This window comes from Vigna radiata, chromosome 6 (assembly GCF_000741045.1).
Source record: "Vigna radiata var. radiata cultivar VC1973A chromosome 6, Vradiata_ver6, whole genome shotgun sequence".
NCBI lineage: Eukaryota > Viridiplantae > Streptophyta > Magnoliopsida > Fabales > Fabaceae > Vigna > Vigna radiata.
Genome location: NC_028356.1, coordinates 35,278,651 through 35,293,586, shown reverse-complemented (window position 1 = coordinate 35,293,586; position 14,936 = coordinate 35,278,651). Strand labels below are relative to the sequence as shown.

The 14,936-nt window shown below is 33.1% G+C and overlaps 2 protein-coding genes and 1 non-coding gene across 4 annotated transcripts; 2 read left to right on the top strand and 1 right to left on the bottom strand.

The window, feature by feature from the left end:
• Positions 1-3,665: 3,665 nt before the first annotated feature.
• On the top strand, positions 3,666-7,739 carry LOC106763929 (UDP-glucuronate:xylan alpha-glucuronosyltransferase 2). Of its 2 annotated transcripts, none has more exons than XM_014648107.2 (5): positions 3,666-4,076; positions 4,381-4,772; positions 4,860-5,101; positions 6,452-6,974; positions 7,174-7,739. In XM_014648107.2, the coding sequence occupies exons 1-5, from the start codon at positions 3,885-3,887 to the stop codon at positions 7,607-7,609; spliced, it is 1,785 nt and encodes a 594-aa protein (XP_014503593.1). In that variant the 5' UTR covers positions 3,666-3,884; the 3' UTR covers positions 7,610-7,739. The 2 variants fall into 2 exon arrangements, with proteins under 2 accessions (XP_014503593.1, XP_014503594.1); XM_014648108.2 differs by having other exon boundaries at positions 3,949-4,081.
• TRNAR-CCU lies at positions 5,319-5,391 on the bottom strand. The gene has a single exon. It is a non-coding gene; the product is annotated as a tRNA-Arg (tRNA).
• Positions 7,740-11,300: 3,561 nt separating the features above from the next.
• Positions 11,301-14,650, top strand: LOC106763143 (protein WEAK CHLOROPLAST MOVEMENT UNDER BLUE LIGHT 1). Its single transcript, XM_022782235.1, has 2 exons — positions 11,301-12,311; positions 12,565-14,650. Exons 1-2 carry the CDS (start codon positions 11,301-11,303, stop codon positions 14,446-14,448), a joined length of 2,895 nt encoding a protein of 964 aa, XP_022637956.1. The 3' UTR covers positions 14,449-14,650.
• Positions 14,651-14,936: the final 286 nt, after the last annotated feature.

Below are 14,936 nucleotides of genomic sequence, written 5' to 3'. Positions count from 1 at the left end.
TACGTTTAATGTCATTAACGTAAATGTACAATAATAACAAGAGATTGTGTTGAGTATTTTATATTACTTATAGATGAGATCAAATTATAATATATAAACAAAGCAAACTTTCTCTTATTAAGCCAATTTTGCAGGTTTATTATACCTAAATACCACTACTTTTATATGATATTAGATCGAAAGTCTACTGAGATTTAGATCTTCTTGACACGACTATCAAACCATCTTAATTTCTTAATTTCATTATCTTGATATGATATCAAAGTCATTTCAAGTTTATTCTCTATTTTCAGACCTCCCTTGATTTCTATGCATGTAAGTACGGAGGAGTATATAAAAGATTTTATCAACTAGAGATAAACACAGTTTAGCTTGATAAATTACACCACCCTTCATGATAAAACACAGTTTAAGGCTAATTCAATATTACCGAACATGCTTGAAAGGTGAGTTTGCATCCACTTGTATACTATGTAAATTGGTCTTATATCCAGCCAACGTGTGAATTTTAACATATCGTCCTACCACATCATATATATTTCAAGCGTGTAACTAGACATTAATGATATATAGTATGATAGATGGAACAATAGATCAAACAAACAACAAATTGTGTTATGATAGATTCTAACTCATAATTTTAATACCATGTTAAAAAATATATTTTAAACTGAATTTAACTTTACAAAATCGCTGAAAAAAAATACTCTTTTTTCCATTCCTATTTATCTGCCTAAAGAATATCGTAATATACTATCATAATGTAGAATAGCTTTAAAATTTAGACAACCAATTTTTTGGATCAGGTCCATTAAATATGGGAAAATCCAATTTAATGTTTATGGAAATCTAATTTTATTCCCGAAGAAAAAGTTCAGTTTGGACACGAAAGAAAATAAAGCAATGCTAGATTCCCAGAATTCAAAGTTAAGCTACCATGGTTTTTTATGCTTCGATATTGTTGTTGTAACATGTAAGTCAATAAATGGTAAGATGTCATGAGCTCTGGACTTATTCGTAGTTGTTGTGTATTCCTTTTCCTTGTCTAATGACATAAATGATTTCTATGGAGACACTGTTTTAAGATCCTCAATGGATACAATGCAATGATGCAATTAGATGTAGGAAAGAGGACTTAACTGCTAACATTAAAGAGATTGACTCAATCACATTATGGAGTGTTGTAAAATGTTGGATTGTGGTTTATTTACAATATATTTGGCTTTTTTCTTTGATTTGGAGTAAACCTAAAACTTCTTTCATTTATAAAATTATAATCTAAAACTTTATTTACTCAAGTTAAGGATGTTTTCTAATCAATTAGATCTATTTCAATGTTAAATTCAGCTACTCTTGCTCTAAGTTTTTCATTTATGTATGCATGTTCTCAGGAGTTATTCGACAAAGTACACCAAAGTTTTGGAGAAGAACTCAAATTACTTGTTACTTTCCTTTATATGTTAGTCATGCCAGTAACCAATTATGTGTTTGAATTTCTCCATAAAAAAAAATTAAGCTAAATATTAGGTCTTTTAAGACACTCTAATGTTGATTCAACATTAAATTTAAAATCTTAGATATTAAATAAGATTTATAAGAATAAAATCTTGAGTTTTAAAAAATTAAAGCACAAATAAAACTTATAAGGGTAGGCCTTTTATAAGATGTTTAAATTAGAATAAAAAGTATAAAAAGTGTGACAAAATATAATCTAAAGTAAAAAGAAATAACATCTTACAAAATTGGATAATTTTTTTATTACTCTTCATTTTAAGTCAATTTGCGGTTTGGTTAGATCTACAATGAAACAAGATTTATAAAATTGTTTCATTGTGTACTATTATGGATAGGAATTTCAATATAAGTGGAAAGTTTCATATTAAATAAAAACAAAAAATTTGATTAACATATAAAGAAAAAATATTCACAATGTTTAAATTTTTTAACTGAAAATAGTGTTATGACTTTTAATATAACTCATTAATATTGAATTTCCTTAATTAGTGTATTTGAATTCCTTTTTTTTTTCTTCTTTCCTTCTTTAGGAACATAATTTTTTTAGAGTTCATCATCAGTTTAGAGTTCATGCTTTCCTTAGGAGTCAATGGTAACCTAGTTGTTTATCTCTCCTGTACAGGCACTCAAAATGTTGTTATGCAGAGCTTTTCCGTATATGCGAGTTATCGTATATAAAAGAAAATATAATTTTAAGCTGATTATAGTATCCAGTTAACTATATTTAAATAGTAAAATAATTTAATAAAAAAATGATACCAAATATAACTAAAAATGAATGTATAGATTAGATCGGATTGGTCTATTATTCAATCAAGAAATCTGTTGAATAAAAATGTAAGTTTACTCCAAAAAACTTAAGGATTTTCAGAAACCATACAAACCAGTCAAACTTGCACAAAATGGGTCAAAAAGCAATACAGAATACCAGTTTAAAACAGTATTTTTTTTTATTTTTCAAATTTTTAAATTTATACCTATTTTAAAATCAAATAAAATAACATATTTAGTAAGGATTACAAATAGGTATAAATTATTTTATTAAGTGTTATTAGTTTTTCCTTATAAGACATCAATCTACTCAAATCTTCCATTCTTAATTTTCTCTTTATACAATTGCTTACGTGAAGCAATAACTCGTTGTCAAGTTACAAAATTATCATAAAATACGAGCTAGAATCACGTAAGTGTTTACCAAATGCAAGTATACTTTCAAGTTATTTTAAAATTATTATTATAATTACTAATGAGAATTTGCCTCCACTGTTTGTAACTTTTACATGTTACGTCAATCACATACTACCAATTTATTGCTAGAATGAAATTCTTTCCTATAAAAGTTTGTAGTAAGTAAGACCATAAATTCATAAAGTAGGTCATGTAAAGTAACGTCCTCACTTATCTATTACATTTGTTAAAAATTACATGTTAATTAAAAGAAAAAGTAAAATTATAATATATAAATAAAAATAAATTATTATATAAGTTAGTAATAGAGGAGGTTCAACACATTCTATATATGGTTTGGGTCAATTTTTCATTATTTTGCTTTTGATATCACACCAAATAACTTTTTACCATTGGAAATATCTATGTATATATAAACTTTTCATAAGTTCTTCTTTCACAAGACTTTTGTTTATACTCAAACATACATATATGATGGTCCTATAAAAGTCATAGTTGACCCAATGTGTTGTATTTGTTGATGAGATTGAGAAGGATGATTGGTTGGGTAGGACCTACCCAGTTAGTCCAATCGTATAAAATCATTATGTCCCAACAAAAATGTGATGGTTCACCATTCTCATTGTGAAACAATTTTGGATCATGACGTAAAACCAAAAGCAGTTTACAATGATATATGAGGAATTAGTGGAGCTAGTTTCACAGCATATAAAAAATAACACTTTGAACTTTGGGATCAAAATTGACAGGGCAACCGATTAGGTGTTGGTGAGTCTGCTCAACTGCCCTCAAAATCTTTTCTTCCAATGAATAATTGAGATTGCTGTTTTACTACTCTATCCTTTCCCTCTTGCTTTCAATGATTATGGGACATGACACATTTTTGTCATTTTGGAACTTTGTTCTAGAAAATAAATTGTTCACATGTGTCAACTAAACCTCAAATTTAAGCAAACAAATTTTACTTACATTCTCTAATCTTGCACTAAAGGAAATTGATCTTCAAGGAAGTGCAAATGGAGCTTCATAAAGGGTCTTTCTTGCTTTGAGATTTACTCATGTATATAATCCTCCAACAACTCCTTCCAAATTAATCATCCACAACTACTACATCTACTGGAGAAATCATTTGCATATATAGTTCATAGGCCCCCTCCATTTAACGTTGCTGCTCAAGGGATATGGAAGTTTCAAGTCTTCAAAAGTTGTTCAAGACAGCACCTTCTAAAGCATTGGTCATCAGAATCAATTTGGTCTGTCTTGCCATCTTTCTTGTTGTTTATGCAACGCTTCTTCTCCAACCATCTTCCTCAGTCTACTTTGAAAATGCAGCCTCCCTTGTTAGGTGCTCCTTGAGGGAATGCCATCACAAGGTAAGGTGAGCCTACTCTAATGGCATTCCTTTCTTTTTCTTCTTTTTCTCCTTTTTTTCTGTGTGTGTTGTGCTTCTTTTATAGACTAAATGAACTTCTTACTGTCATGTCATATTTGAGTTAGAGGTGGTATCAACCGTTATGCGTGGATTGAACTCATGTTTCTTCAATGATTCATCTCATCATTTAAAGCATAAAAACAAGTGTTTTCACATTAAATGAAGCTTGATCCATGTCACTTTCTGTAAGTGTTTGATGAAAATGTGTATACATAACTTCTTGTATATGATATTGAAACTTGTAGGAAGAAAAAAGCATGAAGATGAAAGCAGTGTTGGAGGAACCAGAATTGAAAAGTAGAATGCGAAAGCAGAATGCGAGTAAAATAGAGGTGCCTAGGTTCTTTGGTGAAATGGGGAAGGGATTGAAGATGGGAATGGTGAACATGCATGAAGATGATGTGAGTGAATGGAACAACCTTGGAGAAACAACAGAGGTTTATTTCGAAAGGGTGTCAGAGTTTTTCAATTGGACAGATTTATTTCCGGAATGGATAGATGAAGAGGAAGAGAGTGATGTTCCATCATGCCCGGAGATACCAATGCCAGAGTTTGCAGCATATGGAAACATGGACGTGATCATAGCCAAGTTGCCATGCAAGTACCCTGAAGAAGGGTGGGCAAGGGATGTTTTCAGGTATATATTCTGAACTAACATTTATCTATATATAGTTTCAACCAAACCTAGTTGACATAGTTTGAACCATACCATTTTGTTTTTCAGGTTACAAGTTCATATGATTGTGGCGAATTTGGTGGTGAAGAAAGGGAAGAAGGATTGGAATTGGAAGACAAAAGTGGTGTTGTGGAGCAAGTGTAGGCCAATGATGGAGGTGTTTAGGTGCAAGGATTTGGTTAAGCAGGAAAATGAATGGTGGTATTATGAGGTTGATGTAAAGTGGTTGGAGCAGAAGGTGTCTTTGCCTGTTGGCTCTTGCAATTTGGCTCTGCCTCTGTGGGAACAAGGTATGCTTAATTGCCTACATATTCATCAAGTGGGTAGGAATTATTTCTTAAGCTAATCAAATTATAGTTTCAAAAGTATTGAGTATTAATTAAGCTACTAGGAAAAAAAAATATTATGGATTGAAAAATAAGTTAGGTGCATTGAAAAATAAGCAAACATTAAAAAAATTAAATAAAATAAAAAATAAATAAAAACCAAGAAAAGGTTTAAAATGATCGCGCCAGGTAGGGGTCGAACCTACGACTTTCTGCTTAGGAAACAGACGCTCTATCCACTGAGCTACAGGCGCTTGGTTGAAATCCTAAGACAATTGTTTTATTTTTCTTTTCTTTTACTTTTTTGTGAATATATAACATTGTAGTTGAAGGTTTTGAGTTGGGTGATATCTCACATCAAGCATAGCTAACGGCTTAAAATTGTTTTTGAAGACATGAATAACAACAAAGACCATTAAATATAACTTTTTCCAATTATTTTTATTTATTTTCCTCATAAAGCAAGATTGTTTTATGGTAGCATTTCTGTTATAAAATGAAGTTACAATTTATAGTATTTTATAAACATTTTTATTCCATTTATTTTATTTATTTTTGCATTATTTATTTTAGTTTTTTTCTTCTTGTATCTTCCCCTTTCTTTCTCAATTTACCCAAAACTGGGATCAAAATTATAGAGACCTTTTTTCTGTTTGCTTTTTTTTTTTTTCGTAAAGTCGGTACCATTTATGCATAAAAGACATGTTCAAAAGAGGTGCACGACATTTTTTTTTTACTGAAATACATGATACAAATTCATCGAAGAAGGAAAATTATAAAAATATGTAAAATCAAGTTTTCTGAAAGCAATTAAATAAAGTTTTATACGTTTGCATGGAACTTCAGAAAATGCAAATATTTTTGGTGACTTTGCTAATAAGTATATCTTAAAGACGAAGAAGCTATATATCTCTCAGTTAATCTTAAGTCATCATTAGCAATCTTCCTGTGAAATATGCACAGTCCAACCGTTAATCATATTGCATGCAGCTTCTTCTGGAAAATTGCCTTTTTGCTGTGTAAACCATATTTTATTTTTTACTTATCAACTTATATAACTAAATAATTTTATTAGACATCACTAACAATTACGATGGCTAGTTTTAATTTCTTCTAAAAAGTAATGTATTTTATACATGGAAAGTTGAAAGCCAAAGGGTAACCAACTTTGATTGTAATGCAGGGAAAGGGTTTCTTAAAACACAATACTTTTTCGTACGCATGGAAAATGAAGATATTATAATTAATAAACATTTTTAGAAAACATTTTTTTTATCTTTTTTTGACCTTGTGAATTTTTGTTGCAATTTTTAGGAATTGACAAGGTGTACGACACGTCAAAACTGGAACAGAACGTTCAAAGCGAAGCTCGAGCGAAACGCGAGGCCTACGCGACGGTTCTTCACTCGTCGGAAGGCTACGTTTGCGGCGCAATAACGCTGGCGCAGACGCTTCTCCAGACGGGAACCAAACGCGACCTCGTGCTACTCCTCGACAACTCCATCTCCGCCGTCAAGCGCCGCGCCCTCGAGCTCTCCGGCTGGAAGATCCGACTCATCTCCCGGATCCGGAACCCGCGGGCCGAGGAGGGCACCTACAATGAGTACAACTACAGCAAGTTCAGGTTGTGGCAGTTGACGGAGTACGAGAGAGTGATCTTCATCGACGCCGACATCATTGTCCTCCGCAACCTCGACATCCTCTTCAATTTCCCTCAGATGTCCGCCACCGGTAATGACCAGTCCATCTTCAACTCCGGCATCATGGTTCTCGAACCTTCCAACTGCACCTTCGATGTTCTCATGTCGCGCCGCCACGATGTCGTCTCGTACAACGGGTACGAAGTTATTTTCCCTCGTAAATCTAAAAATTCACATTTTTTAATTACTTATTTACCCTTTTTCTTTTTAAAGTTAATTATTGTGAAATATTTAATTACTCATTTTTAAAAGAAGCATTATATATACGATAAGTATTTACTAGTTATAGTTTATGAACAATTTGTGACATGCATGGCTTTCATATGTTGATTGTAGGGGCGACCAGGGTTTCCTGAACGAGATATTCGTGTGGTGGCACAGGCTTCCCCGGCGCGTGAACTTTCTGAAGAACTTCTGGGCGAACACGACGCTGGAGGCGAGTGTGAAGAACGCGATGTTCGGCGCGGACCCTCCGAAACTCTACGCGATCCACTACCTGGGTCTGAAGCCCTGGCACTGTTACAGGGACTACGACTGCAACTGGGACGTGGAAGATCAAAGGGTCTACGCCAGCGACGTGGCGCATCGACGGTGGTGGAAAGTTCACGACGCCATGGACGAGCGGCTGCAGAGCCTCTGCCGGTTGACCCGAAAGAGAAGGACGGAGCTCAACTGGGAGAGGCGAAAGGCAGGGAAGCTTGGGTTGCCGGACATGCACTGGAAGATCAATGTCACAGATCCCAGAAGACAAGGCTCACTTTTGATTGATTAGGTTATACCTAAATTAGGTTATAGTTGTATAATTATACCACATTTTCCAATTTTCATTCTTTTGTTTTTTGTTTTTGTTTTCTGCAACTGTACTTCGTCATCTTACTTGTGCAGAGATTTTTTTTTTTTTTCATGCTGTTTATTTATTTAGGAGTCACTCAATAATGGAAACATACATTATAACAAATTTTCATCGCACTTTTATCCTGTTTAATGTAAATTTTTAAGAGGATATAGGGTATAGATAAAATAAGTGTTGCATAACAAAAATATACAGAATAAAAAAATTTGAAATCATCATGAAAAAGAATTATCAATAAAACAAATTTTACTGGTTAATTTTGAAATCATCATGAAAAAGAATTATCATATGAGAAATGAAGCCAGACAGTGGTGATTGAACTCAACACGATGATCATCGTGATTGAACTATGCAGTGTAGGAATTGTTAATTAGGGTTTGAGCCAGACCTTTTTTCAAATTTTGTATTAAATTTTTTATTTAAAAAAAAAATTCATATAGCATGTTTCATATTTAAAAAATTCATGTTAATGTTTTTTTAACATGTTTAGTCAATTTTTATCGCTTTAATTTTTCAAAATTAAGAATCTAACTTAGATTAAAAGAAAAAAATTGACCAACTAAGTTTAGATTCGAATAAAAAATAAGAATCTTTAGAATGATGAAATCATATTTTTATGGAAAAATATTTCTGCCTTTATGTTCAACTATAATTATAATTGGTAACACATTTTTTAAAAAAATAAATTATTTCTAGAAAGAATAAATTCACTCATCACAGATTAAAAAAATAAAAGATAGCATATCAATTATTTTTGTGAGTATATGTAATAAAAAAACTTTAAGAAACAATAATAGTTATAAGAAAAGAAAAGAAAAAAGTCTTAATTGCATTATACTGTACCTAGCAGTCTTAATCGCGTTAATAACAAAATTACAGTATTGAAGCTTGAAAGGGTTTCATCGGACGGTACTCCTTGTACGCATGGATGGATCCAATCCAACGGATGGCATTTTGTCTCATTTGAGTTGGATTATTTCAAACCATTGGGCCAGTGGGCCCAACTGGAAAATCACATTCATGCTACGTGCACCACACGAAACCATGCCATGTCATGCTACCATTGGTTTTTCTCTGATTTCTTATCTTGTGGTTAGGAATTACTAAAACAAATTTTAATTTTTAATAATTATTTATATGCATAATTAGAAAAAAAATCTTTATCAACTGAATTGGATTTTAAAAATTAGAGTATCCAACTTCTTCATTTTAATTTGTATTTTTAATAAAATAAGGTTATTTAAGAAAGTAAAACTAAAAGAAGTATTTTGTTTTAAACCTCCATTGAGTAAAAAGATGAGAAATTGGATAGTTGGACTACAACACAACATTATAGTATTGTTATTTATGACGTGTTGATTCTGACGTTTGATTTTGTGTCCTGATATCGCATTATTTGACATTGCCACACGTTCACACCTAATAATCAATATGCAAAATTCTTTGTCCTTTAATTGATCAACACTTTTACATCGGATATTACAAAAATAAAAACTATTAATGTTAAATTATGATATCATCATAAAAAGTTAATGTAAAATATTCTTACTTTTTCTCTTCATCCTTCTCTCTTTTCTCTCTCTCTTTCTCTCTCTATATATATTTTGAAGTCTTGATAATTAGTATCATTTTCGTAAATAATATATTTGAAAATTTAGTGTTTTAATTAATTTATTACATTTATAATATGTGTTAGAGAAAAAAGATATTTAATTATTTATTATAAAAGTTGAAAATTATCTTAGATTTATTGTGTTGTTAATATTTCATTAAACTTGTTATATATTTTTTAATTTTTCTGTGAAAAACTATTTTGATTTAAACACAATAATTGCATTAAATATTTTTTAAATACTAGAACATATCTCACAAATTTATGTTTTAAAATTTTAAATTATTACGATTTAGATAAATAAAATATGTTCAATTTAAATATTTAATCTTAAAATATACGTTAGTTAAATAACTATGTAATTTAAAATAATTATTTTTATTGAAGTAATATTTCACATAATTTTTAAAATTTCATTATTATTTTTATCAAAGGCATATTAATCTTTTATCATAAGAAAATAATTATCTACTTAAACATAATAAATACTTTACATTAAAACATCAATTTTACCTTTACTTTGCAAAATGTTCCAACAACCTTCTTTTATATATACAAATAAAGATATGAGGTATAGTAAAAATTATGTAAATTAAATAATTACTCATTATTATCACTTTTATTTATCAAAATATTATTATTTACTTACTTAATTCAAATCCATTAAGTTAAAATCATTATCATATTTAAAAGAAAAATTAAAATATTAATACATAAACATAAAGATATTAATATCACTAATATTTAATACTATTTTTATGTAATATTGTTTATTTGACTGCTTGAAATCCTATTTTAAATGGAAAAATAAATAATTATAAACTTTTTTTTTTCTCATATAAGCAACCATAATATTATTATTTATTTGAAGTCCATCTAGAAAAAAAAATTGAAAAGAGAGAGTACAGAGTGGACCTTTTATGTTTAGTTTATGTGACAAGGTAGCTGTTCATCCTTCTTGACCCTTTCTTCTTCTTTTCCTTACTTGTTCTAATTTTAGCTCCAACTTTTTCTCAATCTAATTATAATTTCTACATTGCATTTCCTCCTCATAATTTTTCATTGATCATTAATATGTCTCTATTCTCAATCATCAGTTTTGTTTCTGCTTAATCCGGGTATTTTCCTCTCCTTCTCTTTTCTCTTCTTTCTCTTCTCTTTTTGCTTCTTTCTTCTTTTTCAAACCACCATCTTATTTGCTTAATCTGTTTTCTTCCTTTTCCTCATACCCTCTTTCGCCCTTCAATTCCTCCCCATCATCACTGTTGCAAAAAACCATCTTTAATATAATAGCTTTTTTGCTTTGCAAAGTTTGGATTAATGTTTTTCTTTATCTGGGGCTGGATGTGATTGTTTCCAATACAATTTTCTTCATATCTATTGCCTTTTCCATAAGATTTTTGTTTTTGTTTCTGTTTCTTTCTCTCCATTGAGATATACATGTACCAGAAGTATTTACAAATTTCATCAGCCCAGTTAAAAATTGGCCTACTTATGTCGGATGCATGGTAATTACTACCTGAAATGTTAGTTTTTGTGTACCTAGGTTGTCTTTCTTATAACTTTCTTCACGTGTTTGTAATCTTGGTTTCAATGTCAACGTGTCTGAAACGGGAGGATTTTTCAGCTTTTCATGCATCATAAGATTCTGTATTTTTATCATTGGTTGATGTTCAACCAATTAAAGGTTACATATGGGAATCAATTATCATTTTACTGCTTTTCTAAACGTTGTCATCAGCCTTAAATTCGAAACCTCTGCATGATCATATTTTATTCTGAATCTGATTGAATTTACTGAAAAGGTTGATCAACCAACAACAACTCTCATTTTTTTTCACTGATTGATTCTTTATCATTTTCCTTTTAGATGCCTTTAACTCTTCCAATTGCTTCTTACAAATGGAGGACGTTGAAGACAAGCCACCCCCAGAAACCTCTGTAATAATGGCTGAGCAGAAGCCGCTGGCAGAAACCCCTGAAGAAAACAGTGAAGTGATGGCTGGCACTGGTTTTCCCAGAGAGTTCTCTGACTTAGAAGTGTCCCTAAATGCTTCTAACGATAAAACTATTGCACAAGTTGAACATCTTCCCACAGGTGATTCAGCTTCTATTCCTGAAGCTACAGTTCATGCAACAGAAGAAAGCCACCAAGATGAAGATGACTTTAACAGGCAGAAGGAAGGTGTTTCTGCTGTCACTGCTAGCAGTGATGTTGATAATCTGATGAATCCCTCAACATCATCTTCTGAAACAAAAGAGTTGCAGACTGGCCCCATAGAACTAATAACAGACTCACCTCAAACCATGGTTGCTGATGTTGCAGTAGATAATTCAGCTTCAACCTCAAAAGGTGCTGTTCACGTAAGGGAACAAAGCAACCAAGGAGCCATGCCTGCAGATTCTGAAGCTGGAGAATTAGAAGATATGTCAAATAGGCAACAGGATGGTGGTTCTACTGTCTGTGATGGCAGTGATGCTGATAATCAGATGGAATTGTCAACTTCCTTTTTCAAGGAAAAAGAGTTCCAGAATGACCACAAAATACTTAAGATTGATATACCTCAAACAATTGATACTGATGTTGTTGTGGGAGCTGTTGATCCACCTGCTGCCAGTGATCAGATTGCTTCCTCTTCTGAACAGATAGAGTTGCAGAATGATCAGAAAGAACAGAAGACAGATCCGTCTCAAGACAATGTTACTGATGTTGCTTTGAGAACTGATGATTCACCATCTGCCAGTGATGACAGTCAGATAAAACTCTTGGATTCCTCTTCTGAAAAAACANAGTTGCAGAATGACCAGAAAGAACAGAAGACAGATCCATCTCAAATCATTGTTACCGATACTACTGTGGGAGCCGCTGACTCACCTAGTTATGCCAAGCAGATGGCTGCAAGAAGAAGCCTTATTGATACAGCTGCTCCATTTGAATCTGTCAAGGAAGCTGTTTCCAAATTTGGAGGCATTGTGGATTGGAAGGCTCATAGAATCCAGACAGTGGAGGTATATATGTCTCTCATTTACTTATTTTGCAACTCCATAACGTGTTCTTGAGGAAAGAGTTCCATTGGATGTTTTCTTGCCTTTTAAAGATAAACAAAAGATATATTCTTGATTCATCACCATTATACTAAGTCAAAAACCAAATAATTTCTTCAAAGCTGGAAGATAATTTATTTATACTAATGAGTAATGACTATGGTAGCTTCATCAGCATAGTAAAATCGCTTTTAACTTCAGTTTTTCTGATATACAGAGACGCAAACATGTAGAGCATGAACATCAAAAGGCACAGCAGCTGATCCCGGAATATAGAAAAAAAGCCGAGGCTGCAGAGAAAGAAAAAATGAGAGTACTGCAGGAGCTGGATACCACTAAGAGACTAATAGAAGAGCTTAAACTCAACCTAGAGAGGGCTCAAACAGAAGAACGTCAGGCAAGACAAGACTCAGAACTTGCAAAGCTCAGAGTGGAAGAGATGGAGCAAGGCATTGCAGATGACTCCAGTGTTGCAGCAAAGGCACAGCTTGAGGTAGCTAGAGCTAGGTATTCATCAGCTGTCATAGAGTTAACATCTATAAAAGAAGAGTTGGATGCATTGCGTGGAGAATATGCATCCTTGGTTGTTGAAAAAGATGAAGCTGTCAAGAAATCTGAAGAGGCTATTGCTTCATCAAAGCAAGTGGAGAAGACAGTGGAAGACTTGACTATTGAGCTGATTGCAACAAAGGAGGCACTGGAAAGTGCACATGCTGCACACATGGAAGCAGAGGAACAGAGAATAGGAACAGTCATGGCAAAAGATCAGGACTGTCTCCTTTGGGAGAAGGAACTCAAACAGGCAGAAGAAGAACTCCAGAGTCTAAACCAGAAAATTTGGTCTGCTAAGGATCTCAAATCTAAACTGCAAGCAGCCTCAGCTTTGCTGCTTGATTTGAAAGCTGAATTAAGTGTTTATACGGAATCAAAGCCTGACCCAGAAGGTGATGAGGAAGGAATCTCNAAAGAAGGGCCAGAGAAACCAGAGAAGAAGACACACAGTGAAATACAAGAAGCAGTTGCATCCGCCAAAAGGGAACTTGAGGAAGTAAAGCTTAACATAGAGAAAGCTAGCACTGAGGTAAATTACTTGAAGGTGGCCGTAACCTCCTTAAAAACAGAACTTGAAAATNAGAAACTATCTTTTGCCTCCATGAAGCAAAGAGAGGGAATGGCCTCCATCACAGCTGCATCTCTTGAAGGTGAACTGGAGAACACTATATCAGAAACGGTTTTGGTTCAGATGAAGGAAAAGGAAGCCAGAGAGAAAATTGCCGTTCTACCAAAGAAACTACAGCAAGCAGTTGAAGAGAATAATCAGGCNAAATTGCTTGCTCAAGAAGCTCGTGAAGAGTTGCAGAGAGTAGAGGAGGAGGCTGAAGTATTAAAGGGCAGTGCAAGCACATTGCAGAGCAAATTACTAGCAGCTGAAATGGAGATAGAAGCTGCCAGGGCATCTGAAAGGTTGGCAATAGCAGCAACTAAAGCATTGCAAGAGAGTCAAGCACCTAAGAGCAACACCGAAGTGGATTCATCCAATTGGGTGACACTTTCAGTGGAGGAGTACTATAATCTCAGCAAACAAGCACATGATGCAGAAAAAGAAGCCAACATGAGGGTTGCAACAGCTAATTCTAAAATTAATGCAGCGAAGGAATCTGAATTGAAAACCTTGGAGAAGTTGAATAGTGTGAGTAGAGAGATGGGTGTGAGAAGAGAAACTCTGAAGATGGCGATGGAGAAAGCTGAAAAGGCCANGGAGGGAAAATTAGGTGTAGAACAAGAACTAAGAAAATGGAGGGCTGATCATGTGCAACGAAGAAAGGCTGGTTCAGTAGGCAAAGAATTGGTTAAGCATCAAAGTAGTAAAAGTTCAGANGGTGCTCTTGAAAGACACAAGGGATCAAACAGTTTTGACAAATCTCATCGTTTACCTGTTCCTCTTCGTTACTTTTCCAGTTCAAAGTCTTACGTCCATTCTAACAGTGGAGCTGTGTCATCACCGGATACAAAGACCGGAAAGAAGAAGAAGAAGTCATTCTTCCCATGGGTTTTGATGTTCTTTGGGAAGAAAAAGTCTCACACAACACATTCAGGGTAATCCATCATGGAAAATACATGCATTGTCATTTTCCAATTATCTCAAAATGTCATCCTTTTGGAGATTATTCAAAACTATATNACACTTGTACATGTTAGTCATTGCTGTATGTATGGTTGATTGCATATCATACTCCATCTCACTCAGAGAGGANTGTGAATGGTCTCCAACTCACCGATTTATGACAACATGAAATTAAGCTCTTCATCAATGGTGAGAAAAGCAAAANTAAGATCATTCTCTATTGTGTATAGGCTTCTGATATATTGAACCTCGGCTTTTGTAAAGTTATGTATCAGATTTTATCAAATCAAGAATTTTGAGTTTGAGATTTGAGCACAGTTAGTGTGTGCATATTGGAAACATTTCATTTCAGACTATCAATGAGACAATGTTTCCATGTTTCTTGGAAAAGTTCACATTTTTAACTCACCTACGGCATAATCAAGTGAGGTTTGGTCCATGTAGATTCTGTTTTTAACCAATTC